Raw genomic sequence first — 24,267 nt, forward strand, 5'->3', positions numbered from 1 at the left:
AGTTTGATGAAGAAGACCACGAACACCACATAATTCACTATGGAAAAATTAACTATGAATTTCATCATCCACTTCATCACTTTCTCTGTTTCGTCCTTCTCAATAATAACTTGAATTATCTTCCCTCGTTCATCTTCGTGAAGTTTAGAAACTCTAAGAAACCTAATATCGAACAGGTGATGGGCATCAACTTCTACACCTATGTTCATTGTTTCTTTGAGAAAAGAGACTCCTACAAAAGGGAGCATGAACTTCTTGGTATTAATGTCTCGTGAAGGAAAATCACTTTCGTCTTCTTCCTCGATCATTGATAGAATTTTGTTCTGTTTGTCAAGAACTTCTTCAATATCATTGATCTCGGTGACCAAAGTAACGTTGGAGAACTGTCTACTTGATTCAATCATTGTTTCAGCATATGAGAAATATTCATCCAAGGGTAGAAAAACATACCTGAAGATACTTTTCAATGTCGTCCAATCGTCTATGAATTTTTTTCCTTCGTCAATGAGTCTCCATTGCATTGCATTGCATTGAATTGTTCACAGATTCTTTCGGACATATGTTGTTCCACGACAAAAACCTTATCTTCGACATGTATATCTTGATTTATGAACCAATCCTCCATCTGTTGAATCCAAAAATCTATATGGTATTGACCGTCGAAGAGAGGAATTTTGGAAACGTTATTAATTTTTTCTTGATCTTTTCGATCAACGTAGAATTGTTTAGAATCTCGAAAGGGATCCCAATCTAAACGTGGAAAAATTTTCCAACACTCAAGGAGAGATGTATCCATGAAAAAAATTTCATCTTTTGTTCCCAGATTGTTAAAGCTCTGAATACCAGCTGATGTAGATTGTTGCGGAAGCGTAAAAGTAATGGAATCCACCATTGTTAATAAACTAAACTAACGAAATAAAACTAATAAAATAACGATAAATAATAAACTTGATTAATAATAAACTTTGTTGATAATATTCTCTGATCTGGTTAACAAAGACAGACTGGACTTCTCTTATATAGAGATTGTACTTTCCTAGATAGACTCGAATAAAGAAAGAAGATAACTAATAAGGAAACTTTCCTAGATTGCTTGGACTCTAAACATGGAAACCCTAAATACTAAAATCTGGAAACTACGTTAATGTAGCAACCTGGCCGTTAGGCCCACTAATATCTTGGCCGAAGGGCCCATTAAGGAGATGGCCTCCATCATCAATTCTCTCAGAAATTCAAAACTCTCATTCAAACAGATGTTGTTGACAGTTAGTGATGTCATCCATTCAAACTCGAAACCCTAAATTGTTTACCATCACTTGGTTGTGTTTTGACAGTTAGTGGTGTTCTTGATCATATTGATTTTGATTGATTGTTATCGGAGAGGAATTGTGGTTTGAAACATAGGTTGTATTTATTCTGATGTTGTTGCTAATTTTGCTGTTATTTATTAATTGATCTTCTCAGAAGAATTCTGATGTTGGTGGTATTATGATATGCAGCTTTACCAAGGATGATCAATCTACTACAACAATGGCAGTCGAGGGGAATGTAAATTAGTATTTTCTTTATTATTTGTATTTATTTTGTTGACCTTTAGGGTCCTTTCATCTTTGATCTTTAGGATCTTTTCATCTTTCTTCTTTTCGTCAGTGTCTAGTCAATTTCTCTCACTTCATGAGGCACTTTACATTCGAAGTTCTAAGAATTTACTTATGTAACTCTCATGTTGATGAACCGAGAGAAATAAGAATTATATCCATGTAACTTGTGATTTAATCACTTATGAATGAAAAATGGTTTCAAAAAAAAAAAAAAATTCGGTTGGTAAAAAGATAAAAGACCCAACCTTAAGAATTTAAATATGTTGTGATCCATGTATTTTCATCTTGTGTCTCTTTTGCTCTCTCTCAACTCGAGTTTCAGGCGAAACCCTGAAGAGAGTTTTGCTCGTAAGCAGAGAGAGGAGAAAGTTGTAGTTGGTCAGTGGTGGTGGTGTTTATGAATTGGAGAAGATAAATGATAGAGAAAGAGGGGTGTCGCCCAAGAATATTAGAGATGTCATTGTGTCCCTTTTAAAATTTGTGTTTCAATGCTTCAAATAGACCTAAAATCAACTCAAATCAGTCATTCAAACGATTCTCAGACATCTCGTGCCAAATGAGAAAAACTTTTTGAAAGAAAACATACACTAGGTACCTTAGTCTTGATCCACTATGTTGTTTACTTTGATTTTTTGTTACTAGACTATAGAGTACTATTTTTCTATATGGGACTATAACATAACATCTAGTTACCAAGAATCATTTTAGAAATGAACCTGGGCTAATTATCTAGTGGCAATCGAAATCACCACTCTTCATTACTAGTAATTAGTTTTGAGTAAGATTCCACAAACTTAACATAAGTACAGAGCTAGGCCACAAGGTTAACTTCGCTCCCATCACTCAACAAAAAGACATGTTTTAGTCGCAAAGAACGTCACACTTGAAGGGGAGTGTGAAAACGTGCTCATGAACAAAGGATACTCATGTAACCGAGAATGTAATATCTAAATTCTCTTCATTAATTCTTGTTTGGATCTAAGTTGAATGTCTACAAACTTAATATTTTTGGTAGTGATTCAATAAAGTATATTTTAGAAATTATGCAAATTAGGTTCATATTACAAAAATTCTCTCTCTCTCTCTCTCTCTCTCTCTCTCTCTCTCTCTCTCTCTCTCTCTCTCTCTCTCTCTCTCTCTCTCTCTCTCTCTCTCTCTCTCTCTCTCTCTCTTCATACTGATCAGTGAAGACATGAACTGTTAACTAACATTCAAGCTGAAATTATCAATGAAGAAACTGCAACTGAAAATCTGTAGTTCCTACTACCTTTACTTATAGAAGATGCCAATAGAGGAATCTATTTCATGGTTAAGTTACTTAAGTATGCTTTTTTTTTTGGAATGGTCAGCGTGCCTCGAACCCTTGACCTCCGAAGTGGAAGATTATACCTCTTACCGCTCCAACCAAAGGTTGTTGGCTACTTAAGTATGCTTTATTACTACCAAATGGTACCCAACTGATCACATGTGATTAAGTGTCCTATTGCTGATATTCGACAATCATTTAGCCTTGAATCCTTCATCATGATGTCGTTATTTCACGATAGGTTTGAGCTTTTCCAATTGATTCAAGCAGATAGAAATTTGTTCCTTTCTTAGCTACAGGAAGATATAGTTTGGAGGACATTGAAAAGCATTGGGAGGAAATGTGGTCCATTCATAGCTAACTCAATTGTATTAGGTAAAGGTCAGTATACAAGAAGTATATTGTGGTCCACATAAAGAACACACATGACAACTTCCATTCAAAAACTCAGTGAGCAAATTCCAAGGCAGAGAGAGGGTTTCTCTTTATACTTTCCCTCTCATAAGATCAAATCTCTTAGACTGTTGGCGTGGGGAATGAAATGTAATTACCATGAATCACACAGTCCCAAATGATGTTTGGTACACGGCTAAACTAGGGATGGCATTGGCGTCCCAAAAGAGAATGTTAGTCTTCTTCTGAGGGAGAATCCTAAACCAAGGAGGAGCTCAGGAGGGTGGGTTTGCTAACTGTCAGTCTAAATAACTATGGAAACGAAAATCATCATTTCATACCAATATACTATATACTAAGGTATTTCGATTGCAAATAATTACACTATGGGATTAGTATTTCTGGTAACTGGATTCCTTTCTAGCGTGCCAAACTCCGACTGAAAGACTTAAAATCTAGATGAATAGATTTGACAAATAAAACCATAAAATAGAAAACCCACATAGACAACAATAGAGTTCAAAACCAATTCCCCCACAAAATTTAGAGGGAAAGGTAGATTGCTCAGTCTGTTACATCAGATCATGGAACATTTCTCCTTGACATTGAATAAAGAAAAAATGAAGAAAAATAAGGGGGAAAGAACTATCCTTCTCAGAAAAAATGGAGGATGTTACAGTCATAAATGGAAGCTAAAATTACACATACAGGGGGAATGCCATGTTAGCTTCCTCGGATGATATTTAAAACTTCCATCCGGTAAATGTATAGACTGCAGTTCCCCGCACGAACAAATGAATATCGGACAACCAAAGGCATGTAATCTTCAACCTCCCTGTCCTATAAAGTAAACCCTTCTTCTTAGTTGCTTATATTGCATCAAGTAACCCTTCCATCTATAGTTAAGCTCTTATGACGAGTGATTGATCTGATCCTGAATTTGGATGTCAGCAAGTTCACGAGCCAGCTTCCGAAGCTCAATAAACCTGTTAATACCCTCAAGCAACAATCCGGCCTTCCTTTTACCTCTATCTGTGCCATTATCTGCCAGGTCCAAAAGCGATCCCATTATACCAAGTTCTTGTGCCTCTATCAGGAATTGGTCATTTCCAGAACAAAGATGAACTAGAATTGCAGCAGCATTCTCTTTATTCCTTGGGGATCCTGTTCCAATCATTTCAACTAAGACAGGTAGAGCATCTGCAGCTCCCATAGCTGTTTTACTCTCAGGAAGACTTGCTAGCATAGAGAGTACCGTTAATGACTCGTCAACCATTGAATCTCGGGGTTCTTTCACAAGCCTCATCAATGGTGGAACTATTCCAGCCCTAACTGCCCTAACCCTGTTCCCTTGGTACTTACACAGATTGAAGAGAGCAGTTGCTGCATCCTTTTTCCCACGCTGACTACCTTCGTCCAGCAATGTGACAAGTGCTCGTATTGCTCCCGATGAACCAATTTTTACCTTATTTGCATCTACAACTGCCAGAGAGAAAAGAGTAGCTGCTGCATTTTCTCGTGCTTCCATGCTTCCTTTCTTAAGAACATGAACTATACCAGGTAGAGCACTTGATACGATTTGAGCTTTGTTGTCTTCACATATGGAAAGGTTTAGGAGTGAAGTAACAGCATGTTCCTGAGTTCGACGGTCAGGTATGGTGAGAAGGCCTATGAGAAGTGGGATGGCTCCAGCCTCAGCAATGCAGATGCGATTGTTCGTGTTTTGCTTGGCGAGAAGACGAAGCTCACCTGCAGAAGATCGCTGATCTTCAAGGTTGCCAGATGTAAGCTTCCGAATGAGGATATTGATTTTTGCACGTTCAGCTGGAGAACAGACAGAATTAGTCTTATTGGACCGAGAAGCACGTGGTTTTTTTGGTGGTTCAATACCATTAGCCTCACACCATTGAGCTATGAGACTAAGCAAGACATAGTTGGGTGTGAGAGCCATGCTCGAAAGGGTCTGTTGTGTCGTTGGACACACGCTATGTCCTGCTTGAAACCATTTCTCAATGCACAGACGTTCATAAGTCTGCAGCAGTATATCAAATAGAAAATTAGAACCAAAAAGCAATGAAACAACAGGAAAATAACATCCTCCACCCTTCCATATACAGAGTGGACAAGAGTGCAATAATGGATAGTTCTCAAGAAGGATTGATATGTACAAAAGAAAAAAACGCATTTAATTCTTCTCATAGAGAAGTAGAGATGCAAAATAGTAATGTATATACCTGCCCTGTGGATACAATAACTGGATCTTTCATCAACTCCAAGGATATTGGGCATCGAAAGTCATCCGGTACTACCGGAGATTTAAGATCATTGTCAGTTGACACCAGCCAATTAAAATTTGAACGGAGACTATTCTTGCTTGCCTGTGAACTAATCTCAGGCTCTGGGGTACTCTGCACAAAATCCTTAATTTTCTTCAGTAGCATTGAAATTTTTTCTATTTTACCCTCAGGATCACCTGTGGCAAGAACCATCTCATGCAATGCTACTGACTCACGTTTGAGGTCATTTATGTCCATCAACTGTAACTTTTCTGCCAATCTTTGTAAGATGGTTGGATTTATATCTGCATTATTGCTCTTATTGTAAAGTGATGAAAGATCCTCATATAGCTTATCATCAGGTACTTCGGCCAATCCTTTGGCTCTCCTGAACTGAGAAACCACAAGCTCAACCTGTACAAAAAGAGATTATTATCTCATGGCCCATAAGAGACAGAATAGTCCATGCCAAAGTGAAACATGGAGGATTACTTCCAAACTAACAAGAAATGCACTGTTTTTTAGGATCGCTAACTACCTGCTCCCTAACTTCATCTGATATGTCAAGTTTATCCAAGGAAATTCTACTCAAGGTTTGTTCCAAATGAGCCGTCACTTCCTGGAATTTGTGCATTATTTGCTCCCACTCCAGAACCTGGAATACGAGAACGATCAGATTCAGTTTATGCACTACATAAGATAGTGTATCCCTCAAACTTATTAAATTCTAGAATATACAGCTGCAAACAAAGAATGAATTTGGAGATCCCAAGTCCCAACCAACACTTTTCCACAACTTTTGTAATACCAATGATACACCTCAACCAACATAACAAAGGGAAGAAGACAGTCAAACAATTTTCGGATCAAGAAACAGGTAATCAGCATTTTCTGCCCCACTAAGATTCTAAATTGTAACTTTCACAACATGTGAATTTTTGCAAGACTCTCCAACGTGCTCAAGATTAACACTTCAGTCTTAAGGTGCATAATGAAGGAAAAAGATATTGGACAAAGATAATCATAACAGAGAACATAAGCGGCTGCTATGGGTCCCAACGTAATGAAGGGCCTCATTTTTGGATTTTGTATGTCAGTTTCGAAATAATAATTATACTTTAAACAGACATGAAAATAATTTACGTTGTAACTGAGTGGTTAAGAGTTTGGAACATGTGCAAGAGTTCAAATCCTCCCATAAGCACACTATTAGGATTTTTTTCTAACATGCCCTATATAGGCCCAAGTTCAACTCCGCTTGGGGCCTCCCAAATGTGTGGGCTGGCACTGCACACAACCTCTTACCCACTCACACAATATCCGTAATTGTTTCGATCTGATCAAAGGATCTTTATTCAGTCGACCGGCCGCAATCACTTCGTTGTCCTACATGGATTTAACAATTGTGTCCAGTGTATCTCAAATAACATTGCATCCATAGGGAACATCATTTTCGCAACTAGGAAAAGTACAGAGTTCATGCAAGGGGCTATCAATATTGTGGGGTACCTTATCGAGTGAGTCCAATCCCACTGGGCAGACCAAGGAACCCAACATCACCCAGATATCGAATCACAACGGACCTCACTGATTGGTGATATCAAAGTCCTCAGGCAAACTCGCGTGGTACGTCCTACTCTCAGGATTGTAGAGTTTCTACTAACGTAGACGTGTACTACTCATTCTTCGTCAATAAAAATATCATGCAAACAAGGTCGCGGCGGACTCGCTCAATGCGTTACAACACATCAGACACACTGACTAGGAGTCAAACTCTCAAGGCGGAGACTCGCCTTATCGCCCAGTGATCGTCCTCGTATGTCATAGTCTTAGGCGAGAATTTGTCAAGACCACAAGCTACAGGTGAAGTCTCCTTTGTGCGACTAAAGTACCACATCACGTGACTCCTTTGTTGGTCAACCATAAGTAATTACGAACAATATTATAAGACGAATTACTTACTATGCATAGTAAGACATAAATTACAACATCTAAATCATAACCAAATTAATTAACTAGCTCTGAGTGTAGATTTTCAGCTTTTGAAAGAATGTACATATGCATCTCCAAGAGATTTCTTCAATGGCTAAGTAGAGCTTAACTACACATAGTCAATAAAAAAGAATCTAATCTTTAACTTGTAAGCTCGATTTTTAGACCAACTCAGAACTTAGACGGAAGAAGCAAGCAAGTTAAGAATCTTAAAACGAACCAGCATTTTCAAAACAACTCAAAGCTAACAAAACCCTAATAAGTTCAATTGAACAATACAAAGAGAGGTAAAATCCAACAAGAGCTTTAATGTAAGAAAACCTAAAATTAGAAGAAGAAAGAAATGACTCTGGGTTAATAGAAAACGTACCATGTAAATCTTGCTACCTTGGCTTCCAAATGTGAGTAAATCTTTAGCAGATTGAAGAACTAGTTTCAAAGAAGTTAGGGCTTTTACATTAACTTCATGAATCGTTTCTTTACTAGTAGTATCTTTGATCTCTTCAAACAAGGGCATCAAAAGTTTCAATCTTCTAGCTAAACTTGAATACTGTTTCTTAATAACACATATGTAGTTTGAAATCTTAGAAATCTCATTTACTATATCAATCAGATTCTGAGCTATTATTGCCCCTTTCTCTTCTTCCATCTCGCTATAACTACTGATATCTTGAAACAAAACCAAATCTCTTGAAACTGGAATATCTGGTTGAGATTAGCTGGAGAATAGTGCCTTCGTCTTCATTCTAGAGAGAGAAAGTAAGATAGAATGTGAATCAGAGCTCAGAAGTGAGAGTAGTCTTCTTCATCTTTAGTTAGAGAGAGAGAGAGAGAGAGAGAGAAATGAGGAGTTAAACAGTGTTTAGTCTAGTTCCAATGTTCCATGTTAGTAAGATCCGATCTTGGAGGACGTGATGTAATAATATATCGGTTTTCAGCTACGAAAAACCATATATTTAGGTCAGTCTCTCGACATTCTTGCAAGCTATCACAAATTAGAAAAAAAAAAATGTATGATAAGAAACAATAATTTCCTTTGTAATTTCAAAAGTGATACTCTACGGATTAATTTATGATGTATATATTGTCCTCTCACATAAAAAGTTTGATCGTCGACTCGTTTTCGGTTAACTCTATACTATGGTCCTCCTGCAATGTTCTAGAAAGAATCGTATTGACATATTTTTTTGTTCCACTCAGCACGTGGAGGTCTAGAGATCTACATTTAAAAAATCGTTTCTCATATGAGATGTGAAAATAAAAATATAGGCTCCACAAAAAAGTGTTAAATTAGGCTGGAAAAGTAAGACATTATTTGACAACTCATGCTTAGTTAGATACAACCAAAGTTGTTAGGTTATCAAGTAACTCAGATTGTAAGTCCACTCGATTACCCTAATAGCCAAAGAGCTTAGATTTGACTATCCGCCAGACTAATTATTAAGAGAGTTTAGGTACCCACACAACCTCGTCCGTCCGCTAGGGGAATCCCCGTCCGTTAAGGAAAATGCTTGTGGCAGACCCTCGGCCGACTCCCACACCTAACTGCATAACTGGTTAAATGACTGCAATACAATTAGCAAACAGGAAGGAAGAAATAGATGCATATGTGAAGAAATGGATGATATCTATCCCATGTTTATGTTGTCCTCTTTTTAGTCTTAATCTCTGCCCCAAGTTTTTTTGGCGATTCTAATCTTTTATCATCATAACTTCTTTTTCTTGTCATTTGTTATTAACTTGTTATGATCTCCTAAGATAACGCCATAATCTTCAACAACAAAAAAGATAGCATCATAAAAAGGATATGAAGTCCAAATGAAAAGCACTTAGACAACAAGCTCAAACTAAAAACAAACAGAGAAGATAAAGTATTAAATATAGAAACTGAGCTTAAAACTCTTGTTCTTCCTACAAAAGGGAGAAAAATATGAAAAAAGGGGGACATGTAAGGAGACAAACCCTAAGCCAATGTATATAAATCTAACTGAAGAAAAGTCAGAATATTTAGGGTTAAATTCTCCCTGTGCTTAATGACAAACAAAATTAAATATAAACTCGAATTACATACTGGTCTGCTAGTGTGTTACATTTACTTCTACTCTTCTGCATCTTTATTCTTCTTTTTCTTCTCTTTCTTCTTCTTTTCACTTCTTACAGCCTCTACTTGATCGCCGTAGTTGTCCTCCTCTGTGTCTTTGCTCTTCTTTTTCTTCTTCTCAGACTTCTCGTCCTCAGATTTTCCGGCTTCGCTCTTCTCTTTCTTATCCTTTTTCTTTTTCTTCTTCTCGGACTTCTCTTCATCAGAGGCACCAGCTTCACCATTTTCAGACTTGTCTTTCTTATTTTTCTTCTTCTTCTCTCTTTTCTCCTCTTCAACTACATCTTCAACTTCTTCAAGTTTAGCCTTCTTAGAAGGAACTGTCACAGGGCTATCGCCAGTTTCCTCTAATTTACGCTTAAGATTCTCCCCATCTTCTTCTTCATCCTTCTTCTGCTTCTTTTTCTTTTTCTTCTCCTCTCCTTTAGTTTCATCTGCTTTCGCAGGTTCAGAAACAGCTGCCATTCCTGCAACAATGGCATCACCTCCTGTTGGTAGAACGACATTTCTTCTCCACTCAGCAGGTGTCTTCTCGTTTGGCTTCCCATGTTTATCCAGTAATCCTTCTGCAACTAACTTCTTCTTCATCGAAGCTTTAGGACCCAAACCCCATTTCCTCGGGTAAGTATCTCTATCCATCACAACCCTCTTAATCTTAGCAACCACACCATGATCACAAGTTGCCATTACCGCTGTCGTCATTTCAGCAATACCCAAAGCAATTGCTTCTCCTTTAGTAGTCATCAAAACAACTTCTTCCCCATTTTCGATACCGTTTTCAAATCTCAATAACCCAGGAATCATCAACTTAGCACCATAACAAATAGCATTCACAGTCGAATCTTTGACAACCAATCTCTTATAACAAGTTAACAAAACCTCAAGCGGCATAATAACACGTCTCAAATAACTCTCGTCCCTGTAATTATCCTGAACCCATTGAGCATCCATTACATCATGCATTGTTACCATATTTTCTTTCTCGCCTAAAATCCCAGATCGTACTCTTCGAAGTTCTTGCATATGACTACCCACACCCAGAATCAAACCCAAATGCACACAAAGAGTCCTAACATAAGTACCAGCCTCGCATGAAATCCAAAATATAACCAAATGTTTATCAGCATCATATTCAAGGAGTTTACTTTCATAAATAGTTCGAATCCGAAGTTGTCTCTTAACAGCAGAAATCAATGGTGGTCTTTGAAAAACAGCACCAGTTAGGGTTTCAAGTGCCCTAGCAACTTTAGCTACGTCAGGAACAGCAGAATGAAGTCTAGCAACACAAACATACTCTTTTCCAGCACCTTGTTGAGATTTAACAAGACGGGTAGCTCGATCAATACAAACAATTAAATTTCCAGTTACTTTAGGATCTAGGGTTCCACTATGACCAGTTTTTTCAACACGTAAAATACGTTTAATCCAAGCTACAACTTCATGAGAAGAAGGATTTGCAGGTTTATCAAGATTGATGATACCATACCTGATATACTCAGCGAGAGGACGTTTCAGGGGAGTGTGACCGGACGGGAGAGGAGTGTAGTGACCGGTACGAACGTTCAGGCGATCGTAGTTCTTGAGGAGGATCGGCCATTCAGAAGTATCCAAGGTTGGAGTGAAGCTTTGTGGTTTGATGAGAAAATCTTTCTGGGTAGGATCGGAATCGATGTTTTCGAGGGTTTTGGGTAGTTCTGGTTCAGTTTCTTCTTTGGTTCTGTTTTTCTTCTTCTTCTTCTCCGACCGAGATAGTTCAATTTCCGACATGGTTTGGGGAGGGGTTTGGTTTTTTAGGGGGAGAAATGAAGGTTCGGGTTTTAGAGAGAGGAAGTTCAGGGTGGGGTTTTGGCTAGGGTTTTATAACTTTATATTGGTAGAGAGAAGTAAGGTGTATAAGGAGAAGAGAACGGTGGTGGTACCGGTGGTTCTGAGGAACTGAAGATGATCTGGGTCTAGGGTTTTAGTGAAGTGATACTCTAAGACCGTTGGATTTGTTGAAGGGTCCGTCTATAGGTCCCTTCTTTTTACTCTCGGGTCTACCTCTCTCTGAGCTCCCCGCCCATTTGGGCAAAGGTTATCGAACTTAGCGCCCCGTGGATTGGGGCTAGCCGAGGGCGGATTGGGGCTCGCCGAGGGTATCAAACGAGATCTAATGCGCACTGGGCTAGCCGAGGGCATCAAACGAGATCTAATGCGCACTGGGCTTGAACAACACGGACTCAGTCCAATCCGAGTAACACCAAAGGGAGAGCAAAAAGCAAAGGGATGGATGTAGAGTGTGGACTCTCTAGTAACTTTTAAAATCATTAGTTGGACATAGAAAGAGTTGTAATTTGATTTGTGGCAACTCTCTAATAACCTCTCCGTTGAAAACTATAACTATGTAGTAGAGATCTTCCGATATACTCCATAGTACCCGGTGAATCATATTGGGTATTCAATGTAATACGGACCAATCACCTCTCTGATTGGTGCGAGGGCTTTGTTCTACAAGGACTGTTTCATGGCAGGCCGAGCACAAATTGATCCTATTACGGGGGATTGAAATCGTTCGCAAGCCAATCCTTTCCCCCAACAGCTTATTTGGAGCTTCAAAACCTAATCAAAACATTGTTTTCCTATACCAGACAACACAAACTTTTCCTCCATAGAATAATAAAAAAGATATGATTTGAAGAGTGCACAAGATATATCATACTGTAAAAAACATTCATATTATATGCTAAAAGTTCTCGTTACTTGCAAACATATACACCAAGAGTGGGTGGTGCATATACATGCTTACACCTAAAAAAGAACAACCTTAAGAAAATCCAACATCTAGTTAAACTTAGCTGTCAAAATTCCACACAAAAATGCTAAATTACTACAGTTCAGTGAAGATGATCTTCTTCCCAGGACAGGACCTCAATTCCATTTCCTCATTTCTTCTTCTCTAAAACTAAATAAGATTACCATAATTTCGCCATTCCAGCGTTTGTTCTTAAGAAGGAAGCTTGTATAAGTGTTTTACTCAGACATAGCTATCGATCAAGGATTTTCTCATCTCATCAACAATGGCACTAGGTTGAGCTTCCCTCAACTTGAAGACACTTTCAATGACAGAAAGCTCTGTAGCAGTAGTATCGGACCCACAAAATGCTGTCCAATCGTTGACTGTCATACCAGCAGCAATGACTTCACTGCCTCTGTTGACAGTTCCAGCTACCAGAGGGACTTGAAGAAGCGTAGAAAGTTCATCCAAGTCTTCAATGGAGGTATGGGGATGGACCTGTTTCATAAGAAATACAGAAATATGGTGGTGAGTAATGAGTTTCAGATGTCCCCGTCTCCCCGCCCATAACGGACGATCTTAGATAGAGAGGGAGAGGAAATATAGTTCTTACCAATCCACCTCGGTTAGAGAAGGTACAGTAACTTCCCACGAGAATGTTTCCAGCAATGGTCTGCCTGAATACTTCTACTCCGAGGACATCGGCTATAATCTCTTCAGTGTCCTAATAACAAGAAAAGCATATGAAAATAATTATCACGAGTAAATATATCAAGTGTAGTTATAAAGTCCACTTTGTTCAAAATGTTTGTAATTTTCAAACATGCCTATGAATAATTCACACCAATTCCCAAGCTCATGTGGGCTAACTAGATCCGTTCATATATTTTTGCATTAGAAAGAGAGTTGCTTACCCTGTCAAGATCAGTATGAGTGAGAGCAACATGATCATTACAAGCGATGCAGTTTCCCAATGCAGATAGTCTCTCATCGATTCGTTGAACAACAACTTGATCAGGTAAACTGTTCCTCAAATGTTGAAGCTCTACAAGATAAAAAGAAAGTAATAGTTGAATGATGGAAGATGAAATACAAATAATGCGATTTTCACAAAATAATAAGAAATACCAAGTAAAAATTTTACACAAACAGAAGTTGTGAAATTGAGGTTCCTTGGTAGTAGACTGCAATAACCACCAAGCAACATAGAGAAACAAATTGCTATTGCTGAGAACAAGAAAACCTTATAGAAATTTGTAAACATGCAATAACGTATATAAACCGATCTCCTGACAGAGAGATACCTAAAACCGTAATCACTCTCAGCTGGTTAGGGCTCAGGCCAATCCGAGCTAGATCCGAGTCGGCGAGTCGCAAGCCCAACTACTTAGGTTCTAAGTTCATACAAAGTAAAAGCAATAACACAAATAAGGACTACCAAAACTCAACCATAGCAATTGATGGAGGATAAAGAGAACAATTTAACGACAAATATAGCTTAATTTTCTGTGCTTACCTTGGTCAGTAGTAGTATGTGGGACAAGAAGTCCATTCTTGTTTCCTGCGATGAGAAATCAGCAACAATATCAAGTCATACTCAGAAAGTTTACAAGATTTTATGAACTTTGAACTCATGCATTTCAAAGAACTCACCGGCACAAAGACGACCAATAATCCGAGTGCCACCAATAGAGGTTTTAACCACAGGGATAACATCCGCTAACTCAGACTCAAAAGTACTACGAAAACACAAAAATATCAGCATCATCGAATCAATATACAAAAAAACAAAACAATAGAAAATGAGTAATCTCAATAAGTAACCAACCTATAGAAGTTCTCTGATCCCCCAATAGCAACTAAACAATATGCATTTGTCAGCTTTGAGAATACGCCAACTTCACAAGAGTTCTCAAATTGAAGCCCTGCACCGATTCGATAAGTGGATATAAAGAAATAACCAGCAACATAATACGAACAACGGGTTTATACCGATTAACAAAAACTTACTGGTTGCCATGATAATAAGTTTATGAACAGAACGAAATCAAGAAGATTAAACCTGCACCCACAAATTCAATCATAATTAATACTAGTATCAATCTAATACGAACAAGAAAAAAGTACTTTTCAAATCTATAAAGCTAATAATGAAAAATAAAATGCATTTTTTAACAAGCAATGACAGAAAAGATGTTCAAACGAACATAGATTAAGAATCTTGTTCTAAAGATTAAGTTTAAACCCTAATAGGCATAAAAACAATCAGAATCGGAACCTAAACGATTACAGATAACAAATGAAAGAACAATAGGATTTCATGATTAACCCCTAAGTCCAGAATTTCTCAGTACCTTGGAAGAATATCAAGATTCAAGCTTTCTTTCGAATTCGCTCTGAATGAAGAGAAGCGGTATGAAAAGGCGACAAGAGAAAATAAAAATCAAGCACTTCGTTAGGGCTAAGAGTCGCGAACCCTTCAATGATTTCTGTTTTTGTTTATATAAGATTCCTGTCACCCGTTCACAAGGTATGAATACGACGGCCTTTAGGGTCTTTGCGCAATTTTGAAGGGCCAAAATATCTTAAAAGCTAGTAGTTATAGGGCTCATTCAATTTAGTTTAAATCGGATTCAAATGTTCATCTAAGTTTGTAATCCATGCTAATAAATTATTTTGACAAATCAGATCATAATAAAAAAAGAAGAGTAACACCAAAATCATAAGTAAATCAGAACAAAGACCTCATTACAAAATTTATCTTTACAATTAGAAAAATTTAAATTCCCTCAAAATCTTCAGTATATTTACCTCATTAAAAACGTCTTAATCCTAACCCCTAAGTCCAGAATTTCTCAGTACCTTGGAAGAATATCAAGATTCAAGCTTTCTTTCGAATTCGCTCTGAATGAAGAGAAGCGGTATGAAAAGGCGACAAGAGAAAATAAAAATCAAGCACTTCGTTAGGGCTAAGAGTCGCGAACCCTTCAATGATTTCTGTTTTTGTTTATATAAGATTCCTGTCACCCGTTCACAAGGTATGAATACGACGGCCTTTAGGGTCTTTGCGCAATTTTGAAGGGCCAAAATATCTTAAAAGCTAGTAGTTATAGGGCTCATTCAATTTAGTTTAAATCGGATTCAAATGTTCATCTAAGTTTGTAATCCATGCTAATAAATTATTTTGACAAATCAGATCATAATAAAAAAAGAAGAGTAACACCAAAATCATAAGTAAATCAGAACAAAGACCTCATTACAAAATTTATCTTTACAATTAGAAAAAATTAAATTCCCTTAAGATTATCTTCAGTATATTTACCTCATTAAAAACGTCTTAATCCTAACCCTAACCCTAATCGATTCCCTTCCATCTATATAAACAAAAACAGAAAGTATATATTCTATATCCAAGTAATGCATAACAAAATTATCTAATCAAAATTTTAAACAAATACTAGAAACAATAAATCATTTGCCCTAAAAACAAAACTTTGATATGGTACAGCAGATATAACAGTCGAAAAATCAAAATGGTGATTAGGTCTAAAGCACATACACGTGAGATTAGGGTTTTAGTCTGAAATACACCAGATTTTGTTGGTCTAGTTTCATCAATTCAGAACATAATAAACCCATTATCACATTTCAGGTACTATATTGTCTGATCTAAGATTCTAAAACCGGAACTCTGATATGATAAGTTGAGGAGGAAATCATAGTAGCAGTGAATTAATCAATTAGAGAACTGATGAGAGATCTAAGGTAGACAAAATAAATTTAAACATGGAATTAGGGTTTAGTAAAAAAATTGAAGGGTTTGAAATTTTATTACCTCCGATCAGATTGAAGGAAGGTTTGAAGTCCGAATTTCCACTTGGAAGGAAATGAGTTCAGCAGCAAAAACCCTAGTTTTGCTAACCTTATATATCTTACGAAACCTCTTTCACTTCATCTACCCATAATCTTGAAGGCGCTCTCGTCTTGGATGAGGGGATGAGGGCTCGCATAAAATCAAGAATATTTTTAGTGTATAGACCAAAAAAAAACGGCCCCAGTTTTAGTCCTCCGTAATCTCATTAAGAGTTTAAAAACCAAAATATTAATATTAATGGATAGTTCATCACTTTGGGAAAAGCAAAATAATTTCCGGGGTGAGGTGGAGGGTTTTTTATTTTTATTTTGAAACATATTTCCCATAAAATATGTTTCTGCGGAAAGTTTTCAAAATTTTGCATATTCCCTTTAAAATTTCACACCCAGGAAACTATTTAGCTTTCCCCAAAGCGCTGGCCTAATGGATATCTAGTCCATTTATATACATCTAGAGAGAAAACACAAATCCCTAGAATACATAATAAATCTTAATACCTAAACTAACCTTCCGTAAATATAAAAACTCATTTATCTTCGAATTCACCAAATATCTTTCTCATTTTTATCTCCACCTTTCTCTCTCCAATCACGTTCTCAAACTAAGTACCCGTGATCTTCATTATCTTCATTAACCGAAACTTTCTAATCATCTCTTTCTCTAAATCAGAATCGTTTGGTAATCATCCATTAATCTCTGAAATCTAGTTTCTTCTTCATTAGAGCAGCTGAAATCATCTTCTTCATCCTTTATCAGGTAAAACACATTACAGAAGTAATTTTTCGTTCCATTGATAAGATTCTTTATTGTGTTTCAGGTTATTGTAACAGATTCTCTCTCTCTCTAAAGTTAATCATATCTGATTTTGAGTAAAAGTATCAAAGATTTATTTAGTTTTCATTAATTTATAATGTTTGATGTTTATTTTCTCTCTCTTAAATTTTCATTATTGTTTTTTATCTTGATGTTTAAAAGATCTGATTAGTTCAAATCGAGTATGTTATTTTTTCAATCAATCATCATATCATCATTCTTTAGACAGTAGTTTAAGCTTAATGATTTTCACATTTTTTCTTCAGATCTCATTATTATATCCGTACAGATATATGAACCTAACGGTTTTCCGTACGGTTCTTCATAATAGAATTTACATTACCTGTATTTTACAGTAAATTCTCATAATTTATAGTAAATTACGCAAACATCTTCCGTACGATGTTTTTATAACAAAAAACATACAAAAAACATAATATATGTATTTTGTAACAAATTATCCATACTTTATCAAGAAAATCCAAAACATTATATTAATGTCCATAAATTATGAGTAATTTATTGACAATTACGTGTACTATTAAACTAACACAGTACTCATTTCAAGTTGAAAAACTTCGCTTCAACACAAAATCTCGTGTACTTTGACGTAAATTATATATAATTTACATAACTATACACGTCGTTTATAGTAAAAAATTTATTGTTCTATTAAATGGATATGTATTAATGAACCAGATCTTTGGTTTCATACAATTTTATGAACCAGGTGTTTCCGTACGTTATCATAACAGAATATACAATATAGGTAATTTACAGTAAATTTTCATACTTTATAGTACATTACGCAAACATCTTTCGAACCATGTTTTTATAAGAGAATGTAAAATACGAGTAATTTGTTATACATTATATATAATTTGTAATAAATTCTAAAACATCGTATAAGTGCACATAAATTATGTCTTCTTTATTTACCATTACGTGTACTTTTCACCCAAAACAGTAGCCTTGTTAAGCTTACCAAACTACTCAAAACCTTCAAATATTGTCAAAATTTGACAAACATTATACATAATTTACGGAACTGTACATGTAGTTTATAATACAATATATATATATATATATTTTTTTTTGTTTAATGTATGTGTATATATGTGTGTAGATTTGATATAACAGATGAAATTTCAAAGAGAATAATCAAATCAAAGTAAGTCAACGAAACTAAAACCTGATGGCTGGGATAAAATATTTACTGAAGTTGGTCAGTTGTTTCCTGGTGATGCAAAAGCATTTGGATATGCTCTTGGACAATATAGTGTTTCTGTTGTTTGTCCTGCTCAAGAATACAAATTGAGAATACATGGATGGGCACCATTTTTGAACCAGGAAAGATTTTGTACGTTTTTATTGTAACAGAATGTAAACGATGTGTAATGTAAAAGAAATTATGTGTAATTTATTGAACAAGACCCACATACATTTGATAAATTACGTTGTATACTTGACAAATGATGGTTTCCTCGTCATAAATAACACATAATTTACGTATTTGTTTCATAATTAGTATTCGATGTGTATTTATATACGAGTAAAAACGAAAACAAATGTTGCTTTGATGTTCCCAGAAAAATATAGTATTTCCAAATCTGAAAGTTAAGTGAAAGAAAGTGCTATATAGATTTTGTATATTAACCCCCAAATCACGTTAAATTGATCCCAAAAATATACTCTTCCCAAATCTAAAAGTTAAGTGAGAGATTGATTTGAATCGAAAAAAAATTTACATAGTAAGATAGAGAAAATTGATTTGGTTTCCAAATCTGTAAAGAAGAGAGGGAAAATTGATTTGGAAATATTCGTATTGATGGCGTTTCGTTTTGGTTAGGATTTTGGTTTCTGATTGATTCAGATAATAGGAAAGAGAAAATTTGATTTCCAAATCTGTTTACAGGAGAGAGATATTATGATTTGTTTCTATCCATTTTTGCTAATAAATCTCCATACTTTTTGCTAATAAATCTCCATATTTTTTGCTAATAAATCTCCACGCGAATTTGAGTATAGGACATTGACGGTAATGTGTTTAAAAAGTGAGGGTTTTTATGTCCATAATGTAAAAGGACTAAATATCCATATTTTGGGGAGATTGGATCATAAATCTTTTTTGAACATTATTTTGGTGTATATACCCACCGACCCTAAAATCAATAACCTATTTCTAAAAATTAAATTTTATATGAGAAAACATTTCAGAAGACAACATTTTAACCTGTGATTTTATGGTATAAATAAAGCATAGATCTTTTCTAGGTCTTGTAATGGCCTTTAAGGGTCTGATATAGCCTAATGGCCTTTAAGGGTCCGATATAGCCTTCTAAGGTTTTGTCATGATCTTTAAAGGTCCAAGTATCTGTATTTATGGCAGTTAAGTGTTCTCTCAATCGTCATGATGTAATTTGATTTTGTACTCTCATGATATATAGAAGCCATGTAAGATGTTTGGATCCTAATCCATCATTAATGAATGAAAGTTTCTTTCCAAAAAAAATAATTATTCATACACTTTTTAGCTTTAATAGCGTTTAAACAAAAATCAAATTTGACAAGGGTGTCCAAGTGGTTGAAAGTATTTGACATACACTCTAAAAACCTGGAGGTCTCAAGTTCGATTCCCACGAGAGGTGGAATTCATGGTTACTTGGATTTAATAAAGGTATATGTTGTTGGGTTTTAGACTTCTTTGAAGTTTAACTTCGGCAGTTATCGTGCTTATCACATCTTGATGATGTATCAATGTCTTCTAATGACTAACATAGATCGTATCCATTTAAAAAAAAACAAAAATAAAAAAAAAATACAAATACGAACTTATCTAAAAAGTATTTACATATCCAATTTTTTGAACTTTTTCGAACTTCACTCTCTTTCATCATCTATCAATTCATCGAGAAAGATAACTAAGTTTTATCTCTCGACTGTAGTACCTGAAAAGATGGTAGTTATGCATATAGGTTCATTATTTATAAGCTTAAGACCAAACCAAATAGGTTGTGGTTGGGCTCCCAAATTCAAATATTTGGGAGTCCCCCAGTGCTTTAACGAATGAGCCCCTCCCACAGGATATTTAGCCCATTTTATTTAAAAAATTTATCTTTTTTATTTTTCAGTGTTCTTTTCCTTTTCTTAAGTTCATCTTCAACTTCTTATTACTATTTTTTTCCCGCAATTTTTTTTCTTGTTCTTGTACAAGTAAGCGATTGACACACGTTTTATTTGAACCCAATAATTTTTTTTTCTTTTTTGGAATTTAACTTCATTGAATGCCAAAAACAAAAGAGTTTACAAAATGAAGTTAAAGCAAACAGAACCCCCCATGACAACCTAGGGACTAAATCGAGAAACAAGTAGAGCTAAGGACTTAAAGCTGAATGTGCAAGAGAGTGTGCCAGTGAGTTGACTTTGCGTGGGATCCAGCTGTACTCTACCTGTTGTAGATTTGACACGTGTTGGGATGCTTTTAACACGATAGGTTTAATTCTCCACGGGAGTTTATCTGGACCGTTGGCTAGGGCATCAACAACCGTCTACTTATCTCCTCATATATAATTTTTTCCAACCCTAGATCTGAGACCATTTCACAGCCGAGTAAGAGAGCTTTGGCTTCTCCTTCCATGGCCGTTTGCGCTTGTATTCTCTGAGCTTGTTGAAGAACCACCTCTCCTCTATTATTTCTGATGATCACACCCACCGCCGCTCCTTGAGTTGAGGAGTTTGATTTTTTTGTTTCATTCCAAAAGTTATCTGTATTGTAAAACTTACCTTTAATAATGCGAGCCCATATAGTGTGTGGATTGGTGATGAGTCTCCAGACCACCTTGGCCACGAGACTCTGATTGACTTTAGCCAAAGCCCTTACGCCTAACCCTCCAAGATCCTTGGGTCTTTGGATCAGCTCCCATGGCAGAAAATGCATTTTTAATTTGTTTATCTTCCTCGTGGTCCCACCAAAAGTCCCTCTCTATCTTCTCTAATTGGTTGAGGCTTTGCCAGCCTATCCGATCCGTACAACATATTAAACCTGTCAGGAATGATATCGATTGACCCTTTTTTGGTATAATTGCTATGCTTAGTGTGTGACTCGTCGGGTTTTATTTAGGTTTAGGTTAAGATTAAAAAACAACGGACAACCCTATGAACTAATAACCAGCTCATTTCTTCGTATTATCTGGATCCAAAGAAGCAGTCACTATATGATGTATCGATCATATCGTTGGAGCAACTGAAATCTTTTTACATAAAATAAAAATAAATCTGATTATGGGTTGTTAAGCGAAAAAAAAAGGATGTGGATAAATGGAAGGGTGAGAGAAAGAGAGAAAGAGAATATCAATGATATATGATTCCAATATGTATGGTCGATGACTTATCTCATACAAAGGCAGTGTAATAAAGCATCACTATGTTTGGGAGTAAAGACAGACCCAAAAAATATGTACAAATAGGGCTTAAAGCCGATTTGATTAAAGTGGCCCGACCCGCTTGAGTTATAAGTTTCCGCTTCCACCCCGATAGTCTGGATTTAAACTTCCTGATCAAAAACTCATGAGACTGGATACGGTTCCTTGGTTTTAGGATTAAAGTACCAAGGTATTTCTCGGTGTCCTCCATAGGAGGGGCTTGGAGTTGAGATATGTACTTCTGTGATCTTTCGGGAGGAGTACCAGTACTGAAAAATAAGGAAGACTTCGAGAAATTGACAGCTTGACCTGAGAAACCCGTGTATTGTTCAATTATGTTCTGAACAGCTTCTAAGTTTTTTGTTGATGCTTCGCCCATATAATAATAAGGTCGTCTGCAAATAATAAATGTGAAAATCTAGGAGCATATCTATTAACACGGTAACCATCAAATAATGCATCTCTTTCATACTTATTCTATAAGTAACGATAAGGATTGAGAGACCAGAATGAATAAATATGGGGATAGTGGGCATCCCTGTTGTAGACCTCTGGATGACTTAAAGTTACCGTACTTTTTGCCGTTGATCAATACACTGAAAGAAGGAGTTATACACAGAACATAATCAGTTTCTCAAGCATCTCTGGAATCCCAAAATAGTGTAGGACCTGTTTGACAAAACCCCAATTCACCCTGTCGTACGCCTTTGCCATGTCTAGTTTTAACACAAATGCTCCTGTTTTTGCTTTCGATGCTTTCATAGAATGCAACAATTCTTGGATTATAATTATATTGTCCACTTTTTGACGATTAGGGACAAAAGCACTTTGATTCCACTGAATACAATTATCTAGTAATGGCCTAAGGCGATTGGCAATGAGCTTGGTGATGAATTTATAAAGTGTATTACAAAGAGAGATTGGTCTGAAGTCAGCAGCCTGTATCGGGTTATCGGTTTTTGGGATCAGGACCAGATTTGTTTCATTTAATTCTTCTGGAAACTGGCCTTGGCTGAAGGTCTGTTGGATGAACCTGATGATGTCCGGCCCAACAGTTGCCTATCCATTCTGATAAAATAGGCACGGCAGTCCATCAGGACCTGGGCTTTTTAGAGAGGCCCATTCTCATAACTACTGATTTGATCTCATCTTCCGTTGGTATAGACACAATAGAATGCTGGTTATCAACTGATATTTTCTTATAATGAAGTAATACATCAGTGGGGGCAGATGTTACCTGTTCTTCTGTGATTAAATTCTGAAAGTGAGTAACCAAAAGGTCTGCAATTTCGGACTCCTCTATTAATTGACGACCCATAGAATCATTTAGGCTTTGAATTTGGTTCTTACGCCTCCTAACTGCAATGGACACGTGGAAAGCTTTGGTATTACGGTCTCCGTTCAACGCCCAAAATTGCTTCGAACGTTGTTCTAACCGAGTTCTCTGTATTTTCTCTAAAACTAGAATATCCTCCTGAATTTTGATTCCTGTTGAGTGACCCATTGGGAGGAGGGCTGACTTTGATTAACCAACAATCTCTGTCTAAGAATCCGAAGGCGTCGATCCAACGACCCAAAACACTCCCTGCTCCAATTTTTAAGATTGGTTTTCACTGTTTGAAGTTTCCCCACTAACCCATTACTCTCCTCTGCCCAATTTTTCTCCAATTGGGTTGTGTAGTCTTGGTGTTTGAGCCAATATGCCTCAAACTTGCCTAAACCAGGGCCATATGTTTCGTGGATAGTTGTCTTCAACAAAATGGGACAGTGGTCACTGTTATACCTGGGGAGGTGGAAGACCCCCGCATGTTGAAATTTCTGGGTCCAATCTGATGATGCCAACACCCGGTCCAATCATTCCTTCGTTAGAGATTGATGAGGTCTATTGTTAGTCCATGTATACGATGGGCCATTGAATCCCAGATCGATCAAACCTGCTTCATTAATAGTCCTTGCGAACTCTGTAGCGAAAGGTGTAGACTGCGATCCACCAAAGTTATCCTCCCTTGAGGCTATGGCATTTAAGTCTCCCAAACAACAAAAAGGTTTTGGTAAGGCTAACCACTCTGTCTTTAATACTACTCCAAAACTGGCTCCTGTCGGACACTCTAGGTCGCCCATATATGCATAGAAGGTCCCATTCATGATCACCATTTCCATCTAGAACCTGAAAATGTATCAAAGTTTTATCATGATATAAAGTATTTAAAGTTGACGTATCTTTCCAGAAGACCGCCAATTTCCCAATTCTACCTACTGCCCCCACGATCACTTTATTGCAAAGATTAAACTTATCCAGATTAAGCACCCTAGCAGAACTTTGTAGTCTGGTTTCAGCCAGAAACAGGATGTCCGGTTTGACTGACTGGAGGAACTGATGAAGAGTATGGCTTGTCGAGGAGTTCCCCAATCCCCGACAATTCCAAGATAAGACTAACATGGTCCTTGCGACTCTTTGGGAACAGCCGCCACGACCCTCAAGTTCTTCTTCAAGTTACTGGAAATATATGAGCTCCCTTAAGCCCTCGCCTGTCTTTTTAAACTTCTAGTATCCTCCTGGTTACCTCCACGCTCCACCCACATCTTCAGGTATCCCTTGATTAATCCCCACCAGGATTTTTCTTTTGTCCGACATATCTTGCGTATCCGTCATAACCACTTCCTGTTGGATTATACTTGGACCTGCTATGTGAACCCAATAATTATATATCATTTGA

General features: G+C 36.7%; 2 protein-coding genes and 1 pseudogene across 7 annotated transcripts; all 3 read right to left on the reverse strand.

Moving 5' to 3' along the window:
* Positions 1–3,768: 3,768 nt before the first annotated feature.
* On the reverse strand, positions 3,769–8,769 carry LOC147550316 (U-box domain-containing protein 12-like). 2 transcript variants are annotated; one of them, XM_086665454.1, is made up of 5 exons: positions 8,626–8,719; positions 7,939–8,553; positions 6,115–6,231; positions 5,535–5,990; positions 3,769–5,332 (listed from the first exon to the last, which is right to left on the reverse strand). In XM_086665454.1, exons 2-5 carry the CDS (start codon positions 8,215–8,217, stop codon positions 4,211–4,213), a joined length of 1,974 nt encoding a protein of 657 aa, XP_086521580.1. In that variant the 5' UTR covers positions 8,218–8,553; positions 8,626–8,719; the 3' UTR covers positions 3,769–4,210. The 2 variants fall into 2 exon arrangements, with proteins under 2 accessions (XP_086521580.1, XP_086521579.1); XM_086665453.1 differs by having other exon boundaries at positions 7,939–8,769.
* Positions 8,770–9,416: 647 nt separating this feature from the next.
* On the reverse strand, positions 9,417–12,172 carry LOC147550317 (H/ACA ribonucleoprotein complex subunit 4 pseudogene; annotated as a pseudogene). The gene has a single exon (XR_015236767.1). The product of XR_015236767.1 is annotated as an H/ACA ribonucleoprotein complex subunit 4 pseudogene (transcript).
* Positions 12,173–12,364: 192 nt separating this feature from the next.
* On the reverse strand, positions 12,365–16,520 carry LOC147550318 (eukaryotic translation initiation factor 6-2). Of its 4 annotated transcripts, XM_086665457.1 has the most exons (9): positions 16,002–16,264; positions 15,305–15,462; positions 14,453–14,504; positions 14,271–14,367; positions 14,096–14,181; positions 13,959–14,003; positions 13,357–13,487; positions 13,056–13,166; positions 12,365–12,940 (listed from the first exon to the last, which is right to left on the reverse strand). In XM_086665457.1, exons 3-9 carry the CDS (start codon positions 14,460–14,462, stop codon positions 12,683–12,685), a joined length of 738 nt encoding a protein of 245 aa, XP_086521583.1. In that variant the 5' UTR covers positions 14,463–14,504; positions 15,305–15,462; positions 16,002–16,264; the 3' UTR covers positions 12,365–12,682. The 4 variants fall into 4 exon arrangements, with proteins under 4 accessions (XP_086521583.1, XP_086521581.1, XP_086521582.1 ...); XM_086665455.1 differs by lacking the exons at positions 15,305–15,462; positions 16,002–16,264 and adding an exon at positions 16,278–16,520; XM_086665456.1 differs by having other exon boundaries at positions 15,305–16,448.
* Between the last annotated feature and the right edge of the window lie 7,747 nt (positions 16,521–24,267).

This window comes from Eschscholzia californica, unplaced genomic scaffold (assembly GCF_041429995.1).
Source record: "Eschscholzia californica isolate CP2 unplaced genomic scaffold, dmEscCali1.0.p SCAF_3, whole genome shotgun sequence".
NCBI classification, from domain to species: domain Eukaryota; kingdom Viridiplantae; phylum Streptophyta; class Magnoliopsida; order Ranunculales; family Papaveraceae; genus Eschscholzia; species Eschscholzia californica.

What these genes read in the sequence shown, in the direction of transcription:
- LOC147550318 (XM_086665455.1), bottom strand. An exon ending in GGATCAGAGAACTTCTATAG is followed by an intron (nt 14,182 to 14,270) that starts GTTGGTTACTTA and finishes GTGTTTTCGTAG; the next exon opens with TACTTTTGAGTCTGAGTTAG. An exon ending in ACATACTACTACTGACCAAG is followed by an intron (nt 13,488 to 13,958) that starts GTAAGCACAGAA and finishes TTTATCTTGTAG; the next exon opens with AGCTTCAACATTTGAGGAAC.
- LOC147550316 (XM_086665453.1), bottom strand. Translation starts at nt 8,217, where the DNA reads ATGGAAGAAGAGAAAGGGGCAATAATAGCTCAGAATCTGATTGATATA. An exon ending in AAGGTAGCAAGATTTACATG is followed by an intron (nt 6,232 to 7,938) that starts GTACGTTTTCTA and finishes CTCGTATTCCAG; the next exon opens with GTTCTGGAGTGGGAGCAAAT. An exon ending in TTATTGTATCCACAGGGCAG is followed by an intron (nt 5,333 to 5,534) that starts GTATATACATTA and finishes ATACTGCTGCAG; the next exon opens with ACTTATGAACGTCTGTGCAT.